The 18,536-nt window shown below is 32.8% G+C and overlaps 1 protein-coding gene across 1 annotated transcript; it reads left to right on the top strand.

The window, feature by feature from the left end:
- Nucleotides 1-1,500: 1,500 nt before the first annotated feature.
- Nucleotides 1,501-4,327, top strand: LOC104089237 (large ribosomal subunit protein uL4). The gene is made up of 2 exons (XM_009594085.4): nucleotides 1,501-2,679; nucleotides 3,885-4,327. The coding sequence occupies exons 1-2, from the start codon at nucleotides 1,576-1,578 to the stop codon at nucleotides 3,996-3,998; spliced, it is 1,218 nt and encodes a 405-aa protein (XP_009592380.1). The 5' UTR covers nucleotides 1,501-1,575; the 3' UTR covers nucleotides 3,999-4,327.
- The last annotated feature ends 14,209 nt before the right edge of the window (nucleotides 4,328-18,536 follow it).

An 18,536-nucleotide genomic window follows, 5' to 3' on the forward strand; every position in this document is an offset into this window, starting at 1 on the left:
TTATGATGGGTTTATTACAAGTTTAGTTAGAGTTGAGATGAAATGACCTCATGTTAACTAATTTCATGTTATTTTTATTTTTATGAAATGATAAAATAACTAATTTCGGAATAATTAATATAACTTGATTTCCGACACGATCCGTATAATGAAAATAATATTTCATACCATCATTAAATTTGACTGTGTATAGTAAGTTCTCATTTTACTTTTTGAATTATCATATCATAAGAAGAGTTATATGTTGAGTTATATGTTGTTGTACGTTAATTAATTTTTAATAATACTTTTAAAATAAGATTTAAATAATTAGGAACTAAGTGTATAAAAGTTACAAGAAATTATAAATTTTATAATTTAATATATTTACTAAAAAAAAGTTATTTCAAATAGTAATAATGTCGTGTAAAGTAAAGCAAGTAAAATAATCTATAGTAGAGAAATTAGCGATTTCGGTCATGTAATCATTGTTATATTAAGGTTTTAGTCCTTGTGTTATTTAACTAAGCATATTTGATATTTTAATTAAACTAATCATGTTATTTTAGATGTTATCCTATAGGCAATGCGAATTAGTTGTACTAAATATTAGTCATGTTAGTATATATAGTAGAGAATATAAAAAAACTTTTAGTACTAAAGAAACTAAAATTTTACTATAATATTGGTATTACACTAGGCTTAAATGGAGCAACATGGACAATAATAATTTATCTAGCAAACTCTAATTGCTTGGAACCAAGTATAATTATTGTCATATCGCCCATAAAACTAATTGTCTAATTAATTTTGTTCTGGTATGATGGATTAGGAATACCATAAAACTATGGTTTATGGGAAAATCTTAGGCCAAGAGCTTAAACAATTATTTTTAGGGTGTTATTTAGGGATTAGTCAATATTTATTTTGTCCTAAAATTTGAACTAAAAAAATTAACTTCAACATAATTCAGGATATTTGTATCCCAAAAAATTGAATTGAAAAACTAAAATTGAGGACATTGGCTAATTCCTAAAGAGTATCTTTTGGTGTCATTTCTACTAAAATTTTATGCTGGTGAATAAAGACATAAGAAGTTCTGGACCAGTTCCCTTATTCCGTAAACTATTTGACGAGGTTACATTTTTACAATCTGGTAATTTATACCCAATGAGTGAAAAGTACCTCTCTACTATAAGCTAAAAGCAAAATCTCATTGCCTTTTCCTTTATAATAAATTTTATTTCTCTAACGACATTTTCTAGACTTGAAGGTCGTTGAAAATTTAAGGGATTATGGCACAATATAGCCGTCCCTCAAAATAATAGCCATTATAAGTATATATTTTTGTATATTAATATATAATCAATGTGATATTTTTTATATTTGGCTAGCGACTGTAATTACTTTTTGGCCGACTGGACAAATGTGTTAAGTTTTAAAGGGAATTATGTGCTTAAGCCCAACAAATCTTTAGGCTTAGAATACACATCATTCAGGCTCGACCCATGCTATATATTCACATTTCAGAACGAAACCCTAGTTTTCACTCTACTCTTCTACCCAAAAACCCTAGCAGTAGCAGCTTCTCCTCCAATGGCTACCGCTGCAGCCATCCCCACCACCACCGTGCAAGCCCTAGAAAATGACATGGCTACTGACGGCGCCGTCCCTCTCCCCGCCGTCATGAAAGCACCGATCCGTCCCGACGTTGTCACCTATGTCCACTCGAACATTTCCAAAAACGCCCGTCAACCTTATGCCGTATCAAAAAAAGCCGGCCACCAGACCTCAGCCGAGTCATGGGGTACCGGACGTGCTGTGTCACGTATTCCCCGTGTTCCCGGTGGTGGTACCCACCGCGCCGGTCAAGCTGCTTTCGGTAACATGTGTCGTGGTGGTCGAATGTTTGCTCCGACGAAGATCTGGCGCCGATGGCACCGTAAGATCCCCGTGAACCAAAAACGATATGCCGTTGCTTCAGCTATCGCCGCTTCTTCAGTTCCATCCCTTGTCCTTGCACGTGGTCATCGTATCGAGACCGTCCCCGAGCTTCCTCTCGTTGTTTCTGATTCGATCGAAGGGATTGAAAAGACTAACAACGCTATCAAGGCGTTGAAGCAAGTCGGCGCTTATCCAGATGCTGAAAAGGCTAAGGACAGTCACGCTATTCGTCCAGGAAAGGGAAAAATGCGTAACCGTCGCTACATTTCCCGCAAGGGCCCGCTTATTGTGTACGGAACCGAAGGTGCTAAGCTCGTGAAGGCGTTTAGGAACATTCCCGGTATCGAAATTTGCCATGTGGATCGGTTGAACTTACTCAAGCTCGCTCCAGGTGGTCACTTAGGAAGGTTTGTTATCTGGACTAAATCGGCTTATGAGAAATTAGATTCGATTTATGGATCGTTCGATAAGCCTTCAGAGAAAAAGAAGGGGTATTTATTGCCAAGGCCCAAAATGGTGAATGCTGATTTGGCTAGGATTATTAACTCGGATGAGGTCCAGTCTGTTGTGAGACCCATTAAGAAGGATGCTAATAAGAGGGCTACCTTGAAGAAGAACCCACTGAAGAACCTGAATGTGTTACTGAAACTCAATCCTTATGCTAAGACTGCCAGGAGGATGTCACTTTTGGCTGAGGTCCAACGGGTTAAGGCCAAGAAGGAGAAGCTCGAGAAGAAGAGGCATCAAATTACAAAGGTATAATCTTTTGAATTTTGGGGTAGTCTTATATCTTGCAAATGCTTATATTTCAGTGGTGATTGACGATTTTTTTGGGAATATTTGCTCATAGAAGAATCATGGTACCAAGTTTAGTGTAGTTTCTTTTTGAAGGTTAAGTATAGTTTCAGTAATGGTAAAAGAAAGTCAATTCAAATATTTGCTCATAGAGTCATGTTAAACAAAATGGCGGTTGAATAATTTGGTGAATTGATGGAGTAATAGTTTAGTGGTGTATGATGAATTGATGATTAAAGATTTTGATGACAGATATTTGCTCATTGAATCTTGATTGAAGTAAATTCTAGATGAGTTCCCTAAATAATATGAAAAATTAGGTGAACTTGGTTTCTGCTTTGGTATAACTCTAATTCTGCTGTTTTGCTGTTTACTACTTGTGATTACATTTTCTGAATCTACTAGTACTGCACGAGTCTTTTTGGTGCATACCTTTTGTTACCAATGCACAGTTGTAGCAAATAAACCTTTAATATTGCACCCGCTATACCTTATTACAGATTTGATTGTTCGATTGATGTTTATATTCTTGGTCTTGTTGAGTTTACTCTGAAGCAACTACTTTTAGCACTGCTGTTGAAAATAAAGCAGATGTTTACTCACTGCTGTAGAAGTGATAAGTGTACTCTTTTGGCTAAAGATCAACTGGTAAGTGTAGGAAAAGTTTGAGGTCTGAAGTGTTAGGGAACTAGATCTTTGTAATATTTCTTTTTGAGCTTGGTTCAGTGTGTAGATGGTTGTTTGCTGTTTGTGATAAGAAAGGGATATTTTGGTAGGAAGGACGTGGGTTTAAGACTATATGTCTACCATTTTATTTTGAAGTTGTAGATGAAAGGGTCCTGTATTTCATTTTAAAAGTTCCTGATATCTTATTTACATTTCCGTAAAATAAGCAGAGTGATAAGATCAAGGACATGGCTTTAAGACTATCTACTTGTTTATTTTGCGATCATAGATGAAAGTCTCCTATTTCATTGGAAAAGTCTTTATCTTGTTAGTTTAATATAAGAGAGGAGGTGCCCCTTACTTTAATTGACAAATTCATTTGAATATAGTCCATTTTATTTCGTCTCAACAGAACATTTGTTAAGCTGTTCATAAAATTTGTGAGCTGCGTCATGCATGTGTCTTGCACTGTTTTTCAAAATTCCATTTTTCCATTGCAGGAGGAGGCATCCTCTATCAGGTCTGCAAGCCATTCATGGTACAAGACAATGATCTCAGATTCGGACTATGCAGAGTTCGACAACTTCTCAAAGTGGCTTGGAGTATCTCAGTGAAGAGACTTTCCTTTTATGAATTCATGTTAGAAAGTATTTTGTTTACTTCTTGGTTTAGTCTGCTCTTTTGTTCTACTTTGGAGGTCCAAGACACGAAAGGGATGAAGTGGGTGGAAAATTACAGGCTACATTCCTGGATTTTCCCTGCCCACATTTTGAGTTTACTTTTTAGCTGGAGTATAAATTTAAAAGGTACGAAGTTAAGGATTTTTATGGAGTAGTTTGTTTTTGTTGGATGGTTTTCGAATATTGCATGTGTGAGTTTGACTTGAAACTTCTATTCCTTTTGCTGCATAGATGCATATAAAATTGATAGTTTCATTTTACGATGGCTAATGTGTCCATAAGCTCTATTTATAAGAATTTCAATTAGTATTGACGATTTTTAGTTGCTTCAAGCTAAATAAAGAGTATTTAGAAACAAATATAGCATTATCCCTATGCTCTGCAATAATGTTAAAAGACAAAATATTGTTATAAAATAAAGACTAAAATAAATAAACTGAAGACAAGAACAGAGATTGGTATATTATTCAATTGAAATCTTCTCTCTCTATATATATATATATATATAAATAAGAGAGCAATAAAAAAGTGAGGTGTTATCTTTTTTGGGGCTTTTCCTCTAATTTTTTATTAAGTTTAAATGTCTTATTTTCTTTGTTCCAACAATTAAACTAACGGTTAGAACGATTGAATTGATATTAAAATGGGTCATTAAAGTTGCACAAGTGCCTCTCTATCTATATTCCAAGCTTAAGTTTTAACTTTCACAATTTATTTTTTATCCGATAGTTTGTTCATTATTATGTTGAGTTGATTGCATCTAAAAGTCAAAAGCACTTACTACACTTCTTGAGAAAAATCTACATCTGAAGAATTGAGAGAAGATAAGGCAACAGCTGAAGAAGAGAAGGCGCTTGCTTAGCAGAAAAAAAGAAAACTAACGAGGCTACTACATCTATTTTGAGTCCTTTTTCTTTATAAATCAAAATGTAAGACTCTCTTATGAGTCATTCTATATTTCACATGTTTTTCTTCCCTATTCTTATCAGTACTTCCTAATGAGCAGTTTATGGCACTGTAATAACGTCAGAGGTAATAATACATCGACAAATTGTATCATTTTATTAATTTAATGTTTTTTGACAAATAAATATATCTTTAATTTGATGATTTTTGGTTACTTAACTTTTTGATATCCTACTTTATGGCAAATATTGAAAATATGCGACATTGTCATCCAACATCAATAAACGACGCAAACCCGATAATTAGTAAATATGATATTGTGAGAGGTGGAGTAGAAAGGAACTTTACCAAGCCAATAGAGTGACTTATTCTTGCAACAACTTTATTCTGCCTACAATGTTTGGGTTATCTTTTTGTCAAGGGCTACTTGAAGTGTTTGCCTTTGTCATTGAAGAGGTTTTTATTGCTTTGATTATGACTGATGGTGAAGAAAAAGAAGAAAGAAAGGAAAAGAAACTTCATGTATTAAAGTTTTAAAAAGGAAGAAGGGATGGATGAATAAGTACTCAAGTAAGAGAAATACATTTAGTTGATTCTTTTTTTTCTTCAATTTTTTTTTTTAATTATTTCTTTTTTCTATCCTTCTCTTTTTTACTTCTTTGATTAATTTTTATTTGAGAGAATTGAAAAATTGTCTACTTTATGAAACATATATATGAACAATTACTACTTCGTAAAAAATAAAAAAAATTAAGGAAAAGAAGTCTTAGAGAAAGAAAAGAATGCAAACGATATCATAGATTCATATTCCCAGATTTTTGTCTTATCATTTTTTCTCTTTTTTCATTAGTTCTTTCTTTAAAAAATTGTGTTTTCCTAATTCAAGTAACATGTATTTATCTAAATGAATTGTTTCAAAACCAAGGGTATTCACAATTTGTCCCGTTAATCGTTTTATATATATAATATCTAAACAAAATCATGAAAATATTTTACTGTAAAAATTTTTATATAGTATTTTAAGAGAATCATATCATGAAAAGAGAAAAGATGATAAAATCATGTAAAAATGGTTGATTAGTAAACATTATTTGCTTATAAAAAAATTATAACATTACTCTTTTATGATTTTTTTTATTTTTTGATAACCGGGCAAATACACTAGTTTATAGAATAAAGGAAGTTGTTGTGTAAGCTGCTTGTAAGCTGTTACTGCAAGCTGTTGTGTAAACTATTATTGTACTAGATATAGATAAACTTCTATTGTACTAGATATAGATAATCTTTTATCGGGGGTAATATTTATTCATAACGGAGTACCGAAAGGATAAGCTTATGCTTATTTCCAATAGAGTACTAAATAGATAAACATATTTAAGGCGGAGTCTCATATGGATAAACTTCATGAGGAAGCTTATTTATAAGGGAATACTAAATGAACATCCATAATATAATATATTTATAACACTCCCCCTTGGATGTTCATTAAAAGATAATGTGTGTCTAATTAAAACCTTAATAGGAAAAACCCCGTGGGAAAAAAATTCTAATGAACGAAAAAGAGTACACATATCTAGTAATACACATTTCTAGATGCCTCATTAAAAACCTTATAAGAAAAACCCTGTGGAAAAAAATTTAGTAAGGAAAAAAGAGTACAACGCATATTTTACTCCCCCTGATGAAAACTTTGTTTCAAATATTTGAGTCTTTGCATTCCAATCTTGTATACTATCATCTCAAAAGTTGAAGGTTGAAAAGATTTAATGAATAAATCTGTTAGATTGTCTTGAACGGATTTGCTGTACATCGATATTACCATTCTTCTAGAGATCATATGTGAAGAATAACTTTGTTAAAAAGTGTTTCATTATATCTCCTTTTATGAATCCTTCATTTAATTGGCTTCGTATAATATTATGATTTTTTTATCACATTCTAACCCATATTTTTCTCGAATAAAACGAATCACTGATCTCAACCATACGCATTCCCTACTTGCTTCATGAATAACTATTATCTCAGCATGATTTGAAGAAGTAGCAACAATAGATTACTTTGTGGAGCACCATGATATGACAATACATCTACATGTAAATACATACCTGGTTTGAGATCAAGCTTTATGGGGATCAGATAAATAACTTACATCTGTATAACCAATACGATCTGCACCATCTTTGTTAGCATTAACAAGATACATAAGTACACTAATTGCACTGAGATAGAGTATTTCAGGACCAAGGAGTTTCTCATCCTCTTCTGGAGGTCGGAACGGATCCTTATTTACTTCAAGTGATAGAACACCCATTGGTGTATTAATCAGTGCGCTTTGTCCATGTAAAAGAGTTTAAAGACCCTTTCTATCTAGGCAGATTGATGAATAAAAATCTCGTCTGCTAAATATTCAATTTGCAGAGCAAGACAAAATTTTATTTTTTCAAGATCTTTCATCTCAAATTCTTTCTTAAGATATTCAATTGCCTTTTGGAGCTGTTCTACAGGTCCAACAAGATTTATGTCGTCAACATAAACAGCAAGTATAACAAATTCTGATGTCACTTTCTTTATAAAAATACATGGACAAATAATATCATTTATGTAACCTTCTTTCAGCAAATATGCACTAAGGCGATTATATCACATGCGCCCAGATTTATTTAAACCGTACAAAAATTTTTGTAATCTGATTGAGTACATTTCACGATACTTTGAACTATATGCTTCAGGTATTTTAACCTTCAGAGATCTTCATATAGACTTAATCAAGTGAGTCAAATAGGTTATGATTTGCTTTTAGACGGCATGACATCTTCAGGTGTCTGGACTACAGGTCCGATCTTCATAATCTTTTACAATATTATGAACAATTGTATCAAATATATCGTCGACGATCATTTTGTATCGGTTCTTAAACGACATAACTTGTTGATATCTCATCACTTTCTTTATTTTCAGGTACCTGAACTTTTTTTGGAGTTTCATGAAATTTTATGTCGTGGGCTCTTCTAGAGCTCATTTTCCCCTCATTATGATCATTTTGATCATTTGCTCCTATCATTTTTCAAGGATTGTTACCTTTGGAACCGATCGGTTTACTACGCTTCATGCGTGTAGTAAACTTTATCTTTCAGGGACTTTAATTTTAATAGGTGCATTTGCAGCTGAAATATGATATTTAATTTTGGATCAACAAATGCTTCTGGCATTTGACTTGAATTATCTTCTAAGTGAGGATCATATTAATGATAATTCGATTCATATAGCATATTTTCCAGCTGTTTATTCCATCCCCCAAATGTTAGAAAAACTAACACATATCCCCAATCTTTTTTGGAAAACCTATCTTTGTGCATTGTGGTAGAGAAATTAATCATATACCACACATCAAAAGTTATTATATAGTAAAAATATTTGGTTTCTGATCCTAAACCAATTGTGAGGAAAAGACTTATCATATTTTATTGGTTTGATGCATACAAGTGCTACTATATGCAATTTAGAAAATTTTAGACCAACACATGAGACTTTATTTTCATAATCAACAGTTTAGCCATTAATAGGATGTATTCAATGCTAAACTAGCTTGTATATAAACCAGCATCATCAAGATGAACTATCTTGATTTCATAATCTGAAAATTATGCTCTTAATTGAGAAAAATAATTTTAAATGCCAAACTGCGGGTTGATAATAAACACACATGTAACCATCTCATATATGCATGTATAAGTGGTTCACACGATAGGTGAATGTGCTCATATTCACCTTTTATATATTCCAGAATTCAGGGGTTTTAGTCCAAACTTTAGCTGGTATAATCAATTTATTATGAGAACAAGCAACACAAGAGAATTCTTGAAGAATCTTCTAGTTCATCAGTATATGCTTATCTGAATTCTCAAATAGCTCATTTAAAAATGACAAATAAAAAGTTCAAGTTTATCATAGCATGTGCTATCTCTAAGTAAACTTCTGATTTACTATGGCATAAACTTTTGCATCAGTAAACTTCTGATTTACTGTGGCTACTTTTGTATCAGTAAATTTCTGATTTACAGTAGCTACTTTTCCTCAGTAAAACTTCTGGTTTACTGTGACTGCTTTTGTATTAGTAAACTTTTGATTTACTGTGATACATGATGTAGTACAAACTGAAGAATAAGGCGGGTAACTTCTCACATTCATATTATTTTACCCCATATGATTGTGGAAACATGAAGATTTTCAATCTTCCAATTATTTGTAGTCTCAATATGATAGCTATTTGTATCAGTAAACTTCGGGTTTACTACAACATATATTTTGACCATAATCATATAATATGAATGACATATTTGTATATAAGCTCTTCGAGAGCCTTCATTTATTGTCCACAATCTAATATTATTCAGACACTACTGGTATCACATGTCTTCTAGACAAACAGTTAGTTCTTCAGGAGTTTTTGATATATTTTGTACTATCAAATATTGCTCAGACACTTCTAATATTATGAGAGAAAATCATAACCAAATAAACAATATAAAGACACTTCTAAATTTATAAATGTGAGAAATCAAGAATTTCAATATTTGTACCACCAACTTTGTGACAAATATCTCCTTCAAGTAGAAATGCTATTGACATCAGAATATTTTATATCAAAACGGCAACCACATAGTCATTACATCCTTCGGGGAAATATACATGAGTTGTTATTTTCTTCGGGGTAGTTAATAACAACTAACCATAATATATCAATGTGGTTGTAGTAGAAAGTATTCTATAAGAATGCTTTTACCTTAGAATGATACTTAATAGAATTATCCAAGATGTTTTACGTACAACAGGTACGTTTGGCAATGAACTTTATGCTATAAAAATAATATTTATATACTCTATATCCTCTAATAATATTTAAAATATGCTTGAAAAATAACTTTGAATAGCTCATTATTTTGTTTAAGCACAAAAAGACACTGCTTCAAAATATTTTCCTACTTCACGAGGAAATTTCAATTGTGCTACTACTCCAGGAGCAAATTTAAAATACGAAATATTGAGTATATATTCTCTCAATCGTATTAACTCTTCTGGAGATGAATTGTAATATATTTACATCAAGAGCGCGTTCATATTTACGGCTTTATTAATATTATTACATTCACTTCAGGGAATGGATTAATATTTATCAATAATTCTCATCCTTCAAAAAATGGAATATAATTATCTGAACGTGCATTAACCATATCAAATTGTGATGGATTCGAACCTCTTCTAATATACTTTCTACTTCAGGAGCAAATCGAGGTATGCATGTAATATAGAGAATTTTTTTTCCCTCTAAATTATCTTTATTGTAACCATAGCCAACCTAAATTATCACTTCTGGTGGTTATAGGCATCGACTACTTCTGGTGGTTAACAAAATTTAGTTATAATGAGATATATAAAACATAGCCGCTTCTGGTGGCCGTACTCTGCTGGAGTTCAAGTGAACCATGAAGTTAAGTCATAACGAGACTTAGAAAATATTACCACTGTTGGTAATTATATATTTCTCATAAACTATGCTGGAGTTTAGATGGACCTGGCATTATTATTCACCTTTTAATCCTTCACTAAATGATCAAGGAAGAAAATAAGTACAAAAATAGCAATTGTATAAGTATACATAGTCCCCAACTGTTTGCCACATAAACTACTGGTGTAGTCTCGCGACCATATAATAGCTTAAGTAAAATGACATATGCATCATTAGTTGGCTAGAAAGACGCAATGAACATGCGTGATAAACTTATATTTAGAAAAAGTAACTTCGTACCTGGAGTATTTGCTCGAGATGGCAGGGTCTCGTGCTGATAACGTGTTATAAAATAAAGACTATAAATAAACAAACTGAAGAAAATTATAGAGAGAGATTGATTTATTATTCAACTTCAAACTCATGTACATAATGAACTGAAATCTCCTCTATTTTTAGAAGAAAGGAAGTTGTTGTGTAAGCTGCTACTGCAAGCTGCTGTGTAAGCTGCTACTACAAGCTGCCACTGCAAGTTGTTGTATAAGTTGCTTGTAAGCTGCTACTGCAAGCTGCTGTGTAAGCTGCTATTGTACCAGATATAGATAATCTTCTACCGGGGGTAATATTTATCCTTAACGGAGTACTGAAAGGATAAGCTTCTTCAGGATACTTATTTTCAATAGAGTACTAAATAGATAAACATATTTACGGTGAAGTCCCATATGGATAAGCTTGTTCAGGAAGCTTATTACAAGGGAGTACTAAATGAACATCCATAATATAATATATTTATAACAAATATAACATTATCAAGGAATTCATTCCATAACCTGCTAAATTCTCTTTGAGTTATTTGCTTAGATTATCAACTAGGATATATTATGGTAATCTATTATGGAGATGGAATACTTGAATGATCTCTTCTTATTGAGCGAGGGAACATTATGATGTTAGCTTATGGTGAAACTGCTACCGCCTATTTCTTGTTAAATTTAATAATCCTCCCCTAGTGTTTAAGGTCATATATTTGTGCGAAGAAAAAATTTCAATCACATACCCCTCCCCTCCCCCCCTCCCTTCATTTTTCTTACATAATCAATATCAATCTATCAAAATTTCTCTCTAATTTTCTTCCATACTTGCTACAGTTGTTTATTTTATAAAAAAATTGTGAAAAAATTGTGAGGTTGCTATAATTTCTTACTTAACAAAAATAAATAGTGAAAAAAAATTGTGAGTTTGCTACTATTGCTTACTTTATTCAAAAAAATAGTCAGAAAATATTGAGATTGTTAAAATTTGTGAAAAAAATGTGAAATTGGTGAATTGGAGTCTTCAAGTCTTGAACGATAATCAATTTTCAACAAGTTGTTCATCAATTCGGTAAACTCGCTCAAACTCATAAGTCTTAATATTATAGTTTTGTTTGTTTTATTTAGTTGCTATTACTTGATTAATTAAGATGTCTTCTTTAAGAATTTTTTTTGGCACGGTAAAAGTAATGATAAGGCAAAATCTAAGACTGGCAAAATCAGTGGTGCTGCTCTTCCTCATCCCCTGCCCTGGCTCCCCGATCCAAACCCCGTAGCCATTCTGCACCTGCTATTCTTGATACCCATAATAGTTTATTATAATTTACCAACACTAAATTTTATCATACTATTGCACCCGGCAATTTTGTAGACCATGAACTAATGAATGATCGCTACACTAATGATTATACTACTATTAATGAAAATGATGATGAGGAAATTAATTTTGATGAAACTTAACCGGACGATGATACACCCACTAGTCATGCTCCTAATATTACTGTCCCTACTTTTTCCAGAGAACCTACCAAACGGACGGAAACATCTCTTGTTTGGCATTTTTTTACTCAACTAGTTGAAAAATGTAGGGCTAAGTGTAAAACTTGTGGTCAAAAGTTAGCTTTTAAATTTGCACCAACGCGGTCGGGGACGGAAACTTTGGCTAGACACATAGCTAAACACCCTAATGATAACGCCAAATATCTTTGTATGAAAGCTCTGGTCGAGGGAAAAAGTGAACCTAGTCCTAGTCAGACTGACCCTAGTGGTACTGGTTCAAATCAATTTCAATCGGAAATTAACACTGTTACCCTAGAATAATTGCTTCACGGCACACAAGGCAGTTTATTGCTAGCACAATTATGGATATTTTCAGATATTTTTGCATTAGCGATAAAATATTATCGGTTTCAATGGATAATGACTAATAACACAAATTCTATATACTTGCTTACCACTACGCTAAATCTTGTATGTAGTAACATTTTTCATGTTAGATGTATTTATCATATTTACCATTTAATTGTGGGTGATGGTATGAGAATTGTAAATATTCAAATTAAAACGGTTAAAATGGCTCTTAACTGGCTTTTTCATTCTAACCATAGAAGTAAACTTAGAGAATATTTTAAAAGGTATGATGATTGTGGTCTAAGAGAAATAAAGGTTCATCCAACTAGATAGAATTACATATATGAAAGTTTGGTTATTGCATATGACTATAGAAAACCCATAAATATTTAATGCACATGTAAGTGATGATGACGATTACCTTACGAATGAGGATTGTGCTAATGTTAAAATGCTTGTTGATTTTTTAGAAAACTTTTATATTGCTACAAAAGAATTTTCGGGGCAATACTATCATACTATTTCTAATTATTTGGTTTATATTGCAGAACTTACAAATTTGTTTGCTCATTTTTCAAAGGGTGGACAAATTTATCAACTTGCCATTGATTCTATGAGAAGAAAGTTTAAAAAATATTTTTTTTCTATTCCTGCTATTTATGGTATTGTTAATTTGGTAAATCCGTGTATGAAATTAGGAGGTCCTCAATTTTAGTATGAAACTGTTTATAAGGGTTTACCACTTGAAGATGATGGGGATCCTAAACATCCGGAAGCAATAGCCTCAATTAGAACAAACGCTGAAACTATTTATAATGCTTATCAAGTTGCATTAAATCAGGCTAGACCAAATGTTCCAACTCCTTCTTTTTCTGATTCTCAACCATCTAAAAGAACTGCAAGAGTAAGAAGACTTAGTATTTGGGCGAGGTTTAGGGGTTCTTTTAGTTCTAATAGTAATAATTTTTCACAACTAAATGAGCTTGAAGTTTATTTGTCGCAAAGGCTCGAGGAAGTGAATCCCGACGTCACCTTTGATATTTTGCAATGGTGGAAGGACATAGAAAAATATTTTCCGATTCTTTCAAGGATGGCCCGAGATATTTTAACTATTCAAGCTTCAACAGTGGAATTGGAGAGCGCTTTTAGTCAAGCAAGACTTCAAATCAGTGATCATAGACAGTCTATGAGGGATAACTTGGAAAAATCAGTACTTTTCAGAGATTGAATCCGTTCAGAAAGAAGAAATTTTGGACATGCTGAATCACAACCAGAGATAGACGAAACTTATGAAGAAATTCTAGCTGAACTTTGGTAAGGATGCTGCTTCGTCCGATAATGGAAGCTGCGATGAACATGCTACTCTTCCATCACCGCCAACAGAACTTCCTCCGAACCTTGAATGATTTATGAAATTTGTAAGAGATAGCTATGAAAATTAATTGCAAGTTTTTAGAATATATTAAATATTATATTTTGTAAGTTTATTTTCCATCACAATAACTTGCAAATTAGGAGTTTAAATTTGAATTCAAAAATTAATATGTAACTTATATTTTTGGCACTTCTTAATTAATTATTTTTTCTTCTCAATGGTGGTATTAGCACCTTGTTGTTCTCATTCCATAGGGGGGAGGGGTAAGACAAAGAAAGATGTTGCCATATTTTTTATTACTATAATAAAATTACAAGGTATTGCTTTGAATATTTATTTTACAATATTTTTGTCACTAAGTTGTATTTAATTCAAAAAAAATTCAATTCAAATTAGAAGTTTAAATTTCAATTCAAAAATTAGTATGTAACTTGTATAGAATTTTCCAGTCAAACGGTCCCAACAACTATTTTTGAAAATTATTTAAAAAAATAGCCAATTTTGTTTTATAGTCGTTGGGCCCATATAGCCCGTTTGGACCGTGTCCCGGCCCGTTTAGCCCGGGACCATGAGCTAGTGGGCCTGGTTACGGGCCGGTTCCTATAAAAAGCACGTTTAGCTCAGGACCGTTTGAACTGTTTGTTTAGGGGTCGGGACCATGGCCCGTGAGACCGACTCATTTGGCCTGTTTGCAGCTCGGCCCGCGAGATTGACTCGTTTGTCCTGTTTGCGTTCCGACCCGACCCACTTGCCGGCCTTAGTATAGACACACTAACTTTTCCCCCCTATTTTATATATAAGTTTAAATTTTGGAAAATTGAACGTAACATGTTGTAAACGTATGGACGGGGGGACTCAAAAAGTATGCCGCCATAGTTCTAACTTTCATCTATATCTATACTATATTAAAACTACGAAGGCACTTAGCGAAATATCGTTTGCCTTTTTTACCCTTTAAAAATAAATTTCACATTGGACATAATTATAATTTAAGTTGCTTTCCTAATATTTAGGGTATTTAAATCACCTAAAATTTTGGTTATTAAATATTTCCTTATTAAACTAAGTAAGAGTCCTATTTTTTAGCATTTGGCCATCATAACTGTAACGACCCGGCCGGTTATTTTGAATATTATAACCCTGTTCCCCTATTTAATTCCCAATTTATGCTTTACAGTTGATTTATGACTTACCGGATTAGTTGGTTTGGGTCCGGAAGGAATTCGAAGTAAAATGAGACACTTAATCTCATAATTAAAATTTTAAGTTAGAAAAGTCGACCAGATGGGGAATTATGGATAAACGACCTCGGATTCGAATTCTAATAATTCCAGGAGCGTGTCCGAAAAATTATTTGGAGGTCCATAGTGGAATTAGGCTTGAAATGGCGAAAGTCAAATTTTTGTGAAGTTTGACCGGGGGGTTGAGTTTTTGATATCGGGGTCGAAATCCGATTCTGAAAATTTGAATAGGTCCGTTATATCATTTATGACTTGTGTACAAAATTTGAGGTCCATCGGAAGTGATTTGATAGGTTTCGGAGTCGTTTGTAGAAATTGGAAATTTCAAAGTACATTAGGCTTGAATTGGGGGTGTAATTCATGATTTTAGCGTTGTTTGAGGTGATTTGAGGGTTCGACTAGGTTCGTATGATATTTTAGGACTTGTTGGTATATTTGGTTAAGGTCCCGAGGGGTTCGGGTGAGTTTAGGATGGTTAACGGATCAAACATTTGGACTAAAAGAGCTCCTAGAGATTTCTGATATCTATACCTGATTTCCTTATACGCGATCGCGTGAATGCGTATGCGATCGCGTAGGCTTAGTTGGTCAGTAGAGGGTTTGTGCTTTGCGATCGCTTAAGGTTAATTGAGGGCTGCTGAGTTTTGTGCTTCGCGATCGCGTGAAACCGGATGCGATCGTGTAGCTTTGAGATTTTGTGACTCTCGAACGCGTGAAGAAGTCACGTGTTTTGTTCTTCACGATCGTGTGGACGTGGACTCGTGGTTAAATGGGCGTTTATATTTTATAACTTTTGTCGGGTTCCGAGACGTGAGCCCCACGAGTGATTTTCGAGCTAATTTTTGAATTTTTATGGAAAATTAGTATTTTCTTATGGAATTAATTCCAATAAATTTTATTGACTGAATCGAATTATTTGTGGCTAGATTCGAGGCGTTTGGAGGCCAATTCATGAGGAAAAGACATTGCAGAATAAAGAATTTTACGGGTTGAGGTAAGTAATAGTTTTAAATTTGGTTCTGAGGGTATGAAATCCCGGATTATGTGTTATGTGATTGGTTTTGAGGTGACGCACATGCTAGGTGATGGGCGTGTGGGCGTGCACCGTAGGAATTGTGACTTGGTCAAATTCCATGGGACTGTATAGTTGAATAATATGTTGATATCTGTACATTCTCTACGTGTCAGAGAAAATTGAGCTGAGACTCGTATTAAAATCATGCTTAGGCATATGTTGTTATTGTTGGTACCAACTGGGGTCATTTTTGTGGTTGAATAATATGTTCAAATTATAATTTTTCACTCAGTCATGTTTATTCATTTTATATCATACCTTAGTCTCTCTTATTTATTATTGATGCATCATATCACTATTTTTGGGCTGCTTATCATGATTTCTGAGAGCCCGAGAGACTGGAGAGGTTGATGACTGAGTGAGGCCGAGGGCCTAATTGTGAGGATATTTATGGATTGGGCTTCACGCCGCAGCATGTTTATTGATTTATGCCATGATTGGCTTGATATAGCGCTTGGGCTGAAGGAGCCCCTTCGGAGTCTGTATACACCCCAGTGAGCGCAGGCACCTACTGAGTGAGAGTGCCAAGTGATGAGTGACTGTGAGGAAAGAGTAACTGTGAGGTTGGAGTGAATGGGAGGACTGAGTGACTGTTACTCTGAGAGGATGCATTGATTTCATTATTTGCTGTATTTCAGCTGTCATATATCACTATTTTGAAGATTTTGAAAAAAAAATATTATTTTTTATTTCGGTCAAACTTGATATGAAATTTCAGTGAAATCTTAAATGTTGAACTTGAGAGCATGCCTACTCTTTTATATTGAAAAGTATTGTATTTGGACTTAGCTGAGAAGCTCGTCACTACTTTTAGTTCTTTACTTATTATTATTACTTACTGAGTTGGTTGTACTCATACTATACCCTGCACTTCGTGTGCAGATCCAGGTAATCTCGGATACAGTGGGTGTTGATTCTTTCGCATAGTCAATTTTTTCGGAGATTCAGAGGTAGCTGCCATGTTTCGCAGACCTTGTCTCTCCTTCCCTATCCTTTTGTTATTGTATTTGCTCTCAGATTATTATTAAAGACCAGATCTTTCCCAAACTTGTAATATATAGATACTCATGTACTCAGTGATACCAGGTTTTAGGGAGTGTTCGTATGAGTATTTGTGGGATTTTGTATTATATTTAAACATTATGTTTTCAAACTTAAAGGAAATCGTGGGTTATTGATGTTGTCGGCTTGTACTGAAATAGGTGCCATCACGACAGGTTAGGAGTTTTGGGTCGTGACAATAACATATTAATTAACTAGTAAACATGAGTTTCTTAAACCCAAAAGAATACTATTTAGGAAATAATAATTACCTACAATAAAGGACTAAAATTTAAAATTAATGCCTTTTCTTTTCATTTAAAACTTGATCTTAATCACACAAATATATATATATATATATATATATATATATATATATATATATATATATATATATATATATATTTATATTCCGAAGTCCCTCAATTTATGTTAAATATTATAAGAAACACTTCATTTAATAGTTATTTAAATATTATTTTTAAAATTTTAGAGCTTAAAATTAATTAAAATTTACTTATTAATTTGTTTCTTATTTGAACCATGAAGAAAGTTAAAATTTATTTTTTTACTTTTCATTTCAAACTTTGTATAAGTCTTACACGTAAATTATATATAAATGATAAAACAAATAAAATGAAAGAAAAATTAAAATATTTAAGAAAGAAGAGGTACGAGTTCTTGAACAATAGCATAGATAATTCACTTTTTAAAAATATATAAGGCTATTGCACTAATAATATTATTCAATATTATACTTTTAACTTTCAAAAGTTTTAAATGCACTATTATAATTATCAGAAATGTTGAGCAGAAATCAATAAAGGGCACAAAATTAACAAGATAATTTATGAGATTCTTTGATTTTTAATCCATGATATATTTAGCTTATGAGTGGGTTTATTAGCGAGCTTTCAATTGTAGAATATCTTACTAGCTTACTTACTTTATTTATTTATTTTTAATATATTTTTTGTTTATTATTGCACTTTGATTTTGTATTTATTTAAAGTTCGTAGATTATTAGTTACATATTTATATGTTGTAAGTTGTATACTTCAAGATTATTTAGAATTCAAAGGTTCTTGCCCGCGAAACTGAAATTCTGAAATTATAACGTGGAACAAATTTTAAGTTGAATTATTGATGTTGAGGACTTCTGTAAC

The sequence above is a fragment of the Nicotiana tomentosiformis genome, chromosome 7 (genome assembly GCF_000390325.3).
Source record: "Nicotiana tomentosiformis chromosome 7, ASM39032v3, whole genome shotgun sequence".
Lineage (NCBI taxonomy): Eukaryota > Viridiplantae > Streptophyta > Magnoliopsida > Solanales > Solanaceae > Nicotiana > Nicotiana tomentosiformis.